This window comes from Tetrao urogallus, assembly GCF_951394365.1.
Source record: "Tetrao urogallus genome assembly, chromosome: 27".
Lineage (NCBI taxonomy): Eukaryota > Metazoa > Chordata > Aves > Galliformes > Phasianidae > Tetrao > Tetrao urogallus.
Window position 1 is genome coordinate 3,360,316 of NC_136840.1, and position 9,534 is coordinate 3,369,849.

A 9,534-nucleotide genomic window follows, 5' to 3' on the forward strand; every position below is an offset into this window, starting at 1 on the left:
CTTTCAGTCCCACTCGAATGCTCGGTTGCTCGCTGCTTCTCTCCGTTCCCCTACAGCTTCACCGGGAGCCTCCTCCTCCCATCCCAAATCCTCCTCCTCCTGCCCCCAGGATAACAGAGCCCCAATGCTCTGAGAGCCACTCTGTGCTGCTGGAGGTGTTGTGGGATCTCACTGGGATCTCATTACACCTCCGGTTATACCAAGAGAGGCACCCAGATCTCTTTGGGCTCAAAAGCTGCTCCCCCAGCGTGGACACCTTGCAACCAGGGGAAAAGGAGCAGAGCTTCCATCTTTCCAATGCGACTGCAAAGGGTGCTTAAAGGCAAGAAAGGATGCTCTGAGACCAAGAAAAGGGCTGTCCTGCTCTGTGCAATCACAAAACAGCGTGGGGCAGGGGCTGTTTGTTGCCCCCAAATTGGTTTTATTTAATATAGATATCTATTTTTTTTCTGTGTTTAAGTGAATGCATGGAGCACAGAAGGGGCTGAGTGGTGCAGGCTGTGTGATTCTGCCTTGGCATCCAACGTCAGCTGCTCCTCTCATTGGGCAGAGGCTCCAGGCGGGGGATACGAAGGTCTGGGGGGGCTCAAAGGAGCCTGGAAGGATCTCTTAAGAAATCACAGCCAATCTAAGAGATAATTGTGAGCAACGGGAGCTCCGGGCAGCGTCAACCATGCGCTGCATAGAGCAAGCCAAGCTGCCACGGCATGGATCTCCTCTGCTCCTACAGGTGGAACCAGGGCCACGGTGAGCGCCTGCGGGGCTGCCTGGCTCGGTTCGGTTGGCCCCAAACTCAGGCTGCGGGATTTCCCCGAGGAAAAGATGTCCAAAAAGCCCCAGCGAGAGGAAACGCGCGCGACGTGGGAAATCACCGCGATTCGTCGGGTGTCGCGGCAAATCGCCGCCGTTCGCTTGGATCCTATGGCAAATCGCTGCGCTTCGCTTATGCTGCGGGGAGAGGGGGGGAGGGGGGGGAAAGAAGGAAGAGTCGAATTGGCGCAAAGGACCCCCGGGCGGTGCAACCCCTCCCCCCGCCCACGTGCACGGCTGCGCGTCCCCGCGGTTTCCGCACACGTGGCCGCCGCTTCCTGCGGGGCGAAGGGGAGGACGGGGGGGGGGGGGGGGGGGAGTCGGGGGGAAGAGGGGGGGCGGTGCCCGACGGAAGGGGCCGGGACGGGAGCGGGCGCTGCGGAGGGGGCGGCTGTGGGGAGAGATCGGAGGGGCCGGAGGTATTTGGGGGGGTGACGGGTTATAGGGGCGCGCATAACCTCGCCTCCCCCCATAGGGGTGTCGGGGGAACGGGGTGCAGCCGCAGGCTTGGGTGCGCAAAGCGCTGGGGAGCGGAGCGGGGTGCAGCGGCTTGCACGTGGCGTGGAGCTGCAGCGGGGTTTGCAGAGGCCTCGGGTGCACGGGGTTGGGGTTTGCAGGGGCGCAGGTTTGCAGGGGGTGCGTGCGGCCGTCCTCAATGTCCCCGTCCCTCCCCAGGCCCCCCCCTCCACCCGGTGCCACCCTGGCGCTGCGCCCTATGGACGGCGTTTTTCTCTCTCCCAACGAAGATGAGTTCGTGGGGAGGATCGCGGAGGAGCTGGAGCAATTCATGCTGCAGGGGCAGCACCACAGGTAGGGGCACCACAATGTCAGGACTCTGCTCTGCATCGGCCCTATGGGGTTTGCATGGCACTGCTGGGAGCCTTGGCAGCTTTTCCAGCCTGGCTGTGGAATTGGGCGCCGTGCTGCCGTGCTCCCATCCTCCCATCCTCCCTGGCCATGCGTTTGCTGCGTCGTTTTGCTTTGTCCAGACTTTGAGTTGGATCTCGTTCCTGATCCCTGACAGCCCTGAGATGGCCCAAAATGGGGGGGGGGGGTTCAGCTGGGATGGGGTTGCTTTGGTCAGAGATCCCATCAGCTGACAGTGACCTTCAGCATTTGTTTGATTGCTTCTTTTGAACATTTGCCAGAGGTGGCACCGAGGCAGCTGTGAAATGGAATAAACCATAACAGAAAAACCCATCCGAGTGCCATGCATCCAGCACAGGGTTGGTTCAACCATCCGTGTTTTAACTGCTGGCTGCTGCAGTGCGTTCAGACTGGGAGAAGAAGTTACAGCTTCATGGGATGAGGGCAGAAATGAGAGTCCTGGCTGTGGGCAGGACGCATGTGCATGGAGAAGACCTTTGGGCTCCTTAAGACCAGAAAGGCTTTAAGGCACAGATCTAAAGCCCTGCACCTGGAGTGACTTGGGGATTAAGAGCCAATAAAGACTTTCTCCTTTTCCATCCTCTGCCTTCGCAGGGTGCTCCTGTTCCCCCCTCTGTCCAGCCGCCTCCGCTACTTGATCCACAGGACTGTGGAGAACGTGGATTTGCTGAGCAGCTTTTCTGTTGGGGAAGGATGGAGGAGGAGGACGGTCATCTGCCACTCAGCCGTGAGGTTTGTGATGCTCTGTGGGGCTCTGGGGTTGTTGTTCCACCTTGGAAGCACGGCCTCTGTTATTCATAGCATTAAGTGAGCAGGGAGCATGGAATGGCTGAGATTGGAAGGGACCTCAAGGATCACGAAGCTCCAACCCCACTGCAGGCAGGGCCACCAACCTCCGCATTTCACAGCAGCCCAGGCTGCCCAGGGCTCCATCCAACCTGGCCTTGAACACCTCCAGGGATGGACGGGGCATCACAGCCTCTCTGGGCAGCTGTTCCAGCACCTCACCACTCTCATAGTAAAAAACTTGTTAGAATTAAGGATAGCAATGCTTACAGCCCTGAGGAGCTCTAGAAATGATGAGACGCAGCATCACTAATGATGGAAAAAAATAATTTCTGCGTAACCTTTTAATTTTGTGTAAGGACAGAGATGAGCTGAGGGAATAATTGTGTCCTTTGGTTGGGTGAGTTGCCACGTGGGGCGTTTCTACTCCTTATTCTGAATGGGGAAGGTTGGAATGTTAATGTATCACAGAGTAGGCTGTAGGTGTCCTAATAGGAGACCAGAACACAGAAGATCCCAGCAGAATTCAGGCATGAACTCGTGTTGACCTATTAAACATAATGAAAAACAAAGCCTCAGTGCTTTGGCCAGCACACAGCTCCTGCATTTCCCTCTCTGTTCTGCACACGCTGTGCTTCTCCTGCTCACACCTCGCTGTTTTCTGCCCCCAGGATTCCCAGTGAGACCAGTGAGCAAAAGCCAGCCGCCTCCGCACCGCGACCGTCCCGACCCACACAGCCATGGGGCCGTGGGGCACGGGGGGCCCGGCTGAGGCACGGTGGGGATGGGCATGGGGACACATCCCGAACCTGTGTGGGGTCAGGCAGGATCAGGAGGCCGCCCCGGAGGAAGCCTGATAAAGCCCTGTACGTCCCCAAGGCGATGCGTAAGAAGGCGGAATGGGGGGAACAGGAGGCGGGCGCCGATGGGGCGCGAGAAAGGGAGATCTGCCCCAAAGCTGCACTTGAGGGGGAGGCTGAAGGCAGCCCCGAACCCAACGCTGCCATCAGTGGAGTCTGTTTGGTGCTTGATGAGCAGCACAAGGCTGGGGAGGAGTCGGGAAAAAGCAATGATGGCACAAATGGCGACCGTCCTCCACGCTGCACCGATGTCCCCTTCTTAGAGAGCAGCAGCAGTTCCTCCGGGCAGCACAGTCAGGATAAGGACTGTTCAGATGCCCTCTCTTCTATACCCAATGAAAACCCAGCTGAGCCAGAAGAGCAGAGCAAGAGCTGTGACAACGCCGTTGGACCAGAAGGCAGCGAGACTCCGTGCCAAGACCAAAAGAGCCACAATAATGACGTTCTGGGGTCCAGCAAGAGCTCCCACCTATTGGGGGAGCACTGCTCTGATGCCACCACGTTGGTGCTGGAAAGCCAGGAGAGGAGCTGTGCCATGAGCCTGGAGGGCAGTGGGAACATCTCACTGCAAGGCGAGGATGTGGTAAGGCCAGAGTTGGAGCTGGGCGAGGGTCCCTCTGGACCAGAAGGTGAAGATCAGGAGAACTTCAGCAGTGCCCAAGAAGAGCCCACGCAACACCAGACCCCATTGGAAGCACGTGGTGAGGCTGTGCTTGTGTCAGAGCCCATCGGTGGGGCTGGTCCGTTGGGTCCCAGTGAGCAGGAGGAGCACAGGGTGGACGAGCCCATGGTCAAGGATGAGGCCAAGGAGCCTGTGGGCTTGGCTGATGCTTTACAGCATGAGCTGCAGTTGTCCAAAGGGGACCAAGAGGAGAATGTGGCCACCCAGAGCCGGGAGCTCGCCTTCGAGGATGACTGCACTGCAGAGCTCCTGCAGGAGGTAATGCATGCCGTGGGCACTGCCTTTGGGTTACTTTGGGGTTAAGAGGGCGTTCAGGGGTTGTCCTCAAAGGGAGACATTGGTGCCAGGCTCTGCGGTTGGCTGCTCACCCTCTTGGACCCTCCATGGGTTGGAGGGACCGAGGTGGGACCCTGCAGGATGGCTGTTGGCCACGAAGTCCCATCTGGTGGGTGCCCAGTGTGAGCTCTCAGTCCGTGCAGCGTGTTGCCCGTATTTGGGTGTTGCATTGGGTCAGGATGCTCAGCGCTGGGAGCACATGATAGGAACATTGTGCTGGTGGTTCCACCACCATCCTCTTGGTCTTTGAGTCTTTGCTGTGATGGTAACTCATTATTTTTTTTCCTGTACTGTTCCCAGATCGTGGGTCACCTCACCGTGAAGGACATCAGCGTCGAGAGGATCACGGTGGATTATTCCAGCTATGGTGACACTCAGGTCCACGAGGGGGATTTTGGGCACATAACCGAAATCTACGACTTCTCCCCATCACTGAAAACGGAGCACCTGATGGAAGTGTTCTCAGATTTCCAGTGAGTGCCTTTTTGAGAGGCATAAAACAAGCAGCATTCAGAGCTGAGCGCACCACAGGCTGTGATGATGCTGTGCTGGATTTTACCCTCACCCCCGTGCTCTGACTCCTTATGCTCCGTGCTTTGAAGGACGTTTTCCTGCAGTTTGTGACTAGAAGTGTTCTTTGAGTCTCTCTTCTGCACAGTGCTGCCTACTTGCAGAGTTATTTGTGCTGCTTTGGCTTCATTGGGAGCCTCTACCTGCTCCATAGGAGCCTCTTTGCTCTCAGGTCCCACTGCCTGTGTTGGGATTGCACGCTTACCTCAATGCTTGCAGAAAGAAAATAAAGAGTCCAGTCCTGCTGCATGAGATAAGATGTGTTATGTAAACATGGGGAGCAGGCAGCACTGTGCAGGAGGGGTGACATTGGATTAGCAGTGGGGTCAGAGCAAGGTTCTGCCCCATGGGGCGGTCAGCGGGCTCAGACAGCTCTCCATGGGGGTTGGATTCATTGGCAGTGCTCATCCCCTGTGCTGAAAAGCACTGTTTGCATTCTAAATGTGCTGCTGTCTGTTGTCAGTGTTTCCTCTTCTACGTGTTCCCTTCCCTCTGCTGTGAGAGTGGAACTGAGCTGCAAATTGACAGATCTAATTTGAGCGCCCGATCGTGGTTTTTATTTCCCCTGCTGCAGGGAAAAATCTTTGATCTCCTCACTCCCCAGCTCGCATTTTCCACTGACGCTTTATTAAATAGATTTCTGCTTTGGTCTCTTCATCCAAAGCTTTGCAACCACTCCGCAAACGAGTTCTGCTTTTCATTGCAAGTGGCTGAGCACTCAGGTGGTGCTTATAGGGCACCGTGTGCATGGCAGTATTGCAAGACAGCCCATGAAATAGAGGCTGCTTGTTGGCCAAGAGCTTCTTTAGGGGAAGAAGAGTCCTTGGGGGAATCACAGACTGGGACTGGATGTAGTTCTGATCCTTTCCCCTCTTTGTGAAATGGGCGCAGTGCTCGGATGGCAACACCGAATGCTTGGAAACTCAACATGGCTGTGGGCTTCACTCGCGTGGCTTTTTCTTCCTATGAATCAAAACTCTGGTATTGTTTTCTTCATTGCAGTGAGAGTGGCTTCAAAATCCAGTGGGTGGACGACACGCACGCCCTGGGGATCTTCTCCAGCCTGTCTGCAGGTGGGGAGCTGTGGGGCTCCTGGGCACGAGTTCTGCTTCCTCACACCTTGCTTCTTTGCACATCAAACTTGAGTATCTGTAAGGCGTGTAGCGTGGGAGCTCTGCTTTGCAAGATGAACGGGTTTTTAATTGGCTTGGGTAATTACCGGGGTACCTGTTGTATGGTGAGCTACGCATTGCACGGAATGGTTTTGTCATTTCAGTTTTTATCTGGTGGAGTGGCTTGAGTTTGGGAGGACCTGTCAAGGCGATCTGGTCCGACTCCCCTGCAATGAACAGGGGGCACCTACAGCTCCAAGTGCTCAGAGCCCCATCCAGCCTGACCTTGGGTGTCCCCAGGGACAGGGCGCCCACCGTGCATGGGGCAACCCATGGCAGTGCTCTACAGAATGGATCATTAGGGTCATAAATGACCTCTAAGATCACCGAGTCAGCTGTCAGCCCCTCCCCACCGTGCCCATAGAATCGTTAAGATTGGAAAAGACTTCCCCCATCCTCACGTCCAACCACCGACCCGTCGCCATGCACAGCCTGAGCGCCCACGCTCTGCTCTTGGGATTTGCTCCTAGTTATCAGTGCGGTCCTTGGAATTCATGTTTCCTTAGAGCTCCTCCTGCCCAAGGAACGGCTGATGTAAGGTGGAGGGGAGCCCTGGGATCAGTCGGCCTTGGCAGCCCGTGGGTTGTGCAGCACTGTGGTGCCACGGGCTGGGTTTTGTGTGATGAAAGCTGCCACCATTCCCCTGCTGCTGACTTTGTGCTCTGTTCTTTGAAGCATCTCAAGCCCTGGGGCGGCGTTACCCTTCACTGAAGATCCGACCGCTGATCCATGCGACGAAGCAGTCTAAAATTAAGGCACTTCAGCGACCAAGTAAGATGATAAACATGTGTATGTATATCTATGCTACCATTTTTTTAGTTGCCTGTTCTTTGTCCTGGGTGGTCAGTCTCACGGCGACACTTTAATGGGGAACTACTTATTGGATACCAGCATTCCTTTTTTAACAGCTTTGTTGGCTGTGGCAGGGCAGTATTTGCCCCCAACCTGTTACCTCACATCTTGCAATGCCAGTAATGCTGCTTGTTGCTCTGACAGCCAAAATAGCTGCAAGTGGGGGCACAGGTGAACATGAATATGTCAAAACATTTGCCCAAAAAGCTCTGCCCTGCTCTGCACAATTAAAGACAAACCCCAGAGCAGTTGTTTTGTGGTTGGCATAATTTTATTCAGTATCAGTGAAGAGGAAATGGTTAAGCTCAGCCATTAACATTGGTTTATTTAGTTGATTGCCTTTTAAAATCATACTGTAATCAGGTACACTTGCCACTGTAAAGAAATGCCATGAATCTTGTAGCAGAGAGGCTGACGGAGGCACAGCTGCAGTCACTGCACTAAACAGATGTCAGCACGAATGATTCCAAGGGACACTGTCACAGTTAGAAGTTCCTGAGCTCGATTAGATGTGAAAGAAGTGGTTTGCTTTCACACTTCTCACCTGTTGTCATTCAAATTCTCCATCTGTACCCTGCTGGCAGGAGTGGGATCAGCTTATAAGCTCCAGCCGCATACAAACCCTGCACTCACTTCAAGCGCCATTTATTTCCAAATGCAGGTTTGGATCTCAGTTAGCTGACAGTGTCTCTTTCCTTTTTTTTCTTTTTTTTTTTATAATTATTTTTTAACAGCTTTTTAAAAGAAAGGTTGGCAGTTCCACGGTCCAAGCTGTGATGCTCTGAGCCTGCCCCTTTTCCCTTAAGCTGCTGCTAGGCTGCCTTTAGGAATAACACTTCTGAAAAAGCAAGCAAAAGCCCACTTGGCTAACTGGATAATAATTTGCAAACAGTTGCTGATAAATGATCAGATAGCAGCCAAATCCAGGTTAGTTTGGACTTGGTAAGGTTCTGGTGCATTGCTTTACTGAGGATGAAACTGTAGCAAGCCAGACGTGTGCTAGGAACTGGAGCTCGCTGCTCCCTCCTGGCCAGTTTTTTCCTAAAGCATCTGATAGATTTAACAGATTAAAAAAAAAACCAACAAAACCAGGCGTTTTTCCCTTGGTGCTTTTTGAGGCTGGAGGCTGTTGGTTTTGGTGAGCTGATGCTGAGATGAAATCTCTCTCTGTGTGGCCCCGTGGGTTGGACTGTGCCTTCGCTTTGTTCTCAGAGAAGGGAACGGAGCTGCAGTGTTCCTGAAAGCCTGAAATGGGGAACATTGCACAGCCACAGAGCCTTAAACACACATTAGGGTTGGAAATGACCTCCGAGGTCACGTCAGCCAACCCATCCCCATAGAATCATTGAGGTTGGAAGAGACCATCAGGTCCAACCATCATGGACCACTAGAGGACCAGAGCTGCTTCATGTCCAAATGTCATCACTGTTGCACAAAAGCTGTTGTACAAAATCTGAAGGAAAGCCTTTCCAAAAGAACAACAACTTGTTGTTGTAGGGGTGGGATGGTTTGCTCATAGTAATGCTCATCCCAAAGGAACTCAGAAAATAGACACCTGCTCTTGTGTCCTGCACGTAAGCCATTACTGCTCCTGAGTAACCTCCAGCTTCACCATTTTTACCTTTTTTCACCCAGAACTCCTTCAGCTTGCCAAAGAGAGACCCCAGACTGACACGGTGGTGGCAAGAAGGTTGGTGACCCGAGCCCTGGGGCTGAAGCACCAGCAGCAGTGCAGCTCCGGCCCCGAAGGGCTCCTGCCAGAAGGTTTGGACCAGGAGGAGTGAACCATCTCCACTCAAAAAAACCACAACAACCATGTGTAGATGAGCGTGGCTGTGATATTAAACTGCATGCAGAACAGTGAGTTGCCATGGGGATGTTCTCTTTGCTTTCTGAGTTGAGAAGGGGAAAAGTTGAATGAGATGTCGAGCTCCAGAGCCCTGCAGATTGCTCTTTGTGCTGGAGAACACCGTGCCCTGCTCTGCTCCAAAGCATCTGCACTCTCTGCAGCACGTAAGGAAGTGTTACTTCGTGTTAAAGCCCACCAGGAATTGTTAGGAGTGCACCAGGGTGAGGGAAGGGCATCTCACTGGCCAGCATTCAGTCGGAGCAGAGCATCTGTAGGAGTCAAAAGCTCTGTTCAGTGTTTACTCTGTTGTCATATTGTTGTTCAAATATCCCCCAGTAGCGACAGGCATTGAGGTTCAGGGCTTTTTCCTCATTGAAAAGAAGCCTGCCTGTGTTGTTCCGTTAGAAAGCAAAGTTATTTGTTCATTAGGAGAAGCAAACCAGAACTCAACAGTAGCTCAACTTGCACAGAGCCCAATGGCCAGGGATGCTCCGAGAGACACCTTGAGTTGCAGCAGCAGCAATAGAGCATCCCCCAGGCTCTGCTTTAGCTGCACTGTCCTGCATCTTGAGAACAAAATGGACTTTTCCAACTTCCAGCAGGCTGAAAACCTCTCCTCTGTGTCAACGTCTTGGATACAAGAAATACTCCACTAAGCGTTAGCAAGAACCGTTAAGCCTCACAACATCCCTGTGAGGTAGGATGGTGGGTTGATCCCTGTGGATTGAG

General features: G+C 53.5%; 1 protein-coding gene across 1 annotated transcript; it reads left to right on the forward strand.

Moving 5' to 3' along the window:
* The first annotated feature begins 1,513 nt into the window (after positions 1 to 1,513).
* On the forward strand, positions 1,514 to 8,768 carry R3HCC1 (R3H domain and coiled-coil containing 1). The gene is made up of 7 exons (XM_079547384.1): positions 1,514 to 1,620; positions 2,293 to 2,430; positions 3,156 to 4,284; positions 4,663 to 4,835; positions 5,935 to 6,005; positions 6,780 to 6,875; positions 8,592 to 8,768. Exons 1-7 carry the CDS (start codon positions 1,526 to 1,528, stop codon positions 8,738 to 8,740), a joined length of 1,851 nt encoding a protein of 616 aa, XP_079403510.1. The 5' UTR covers positions 1,514 to 1,525; the 3' UTR covers positions 8,741 to 8,768.
* Positions 8,769 to 9,534: the final 766 nt, after the last annotated feature.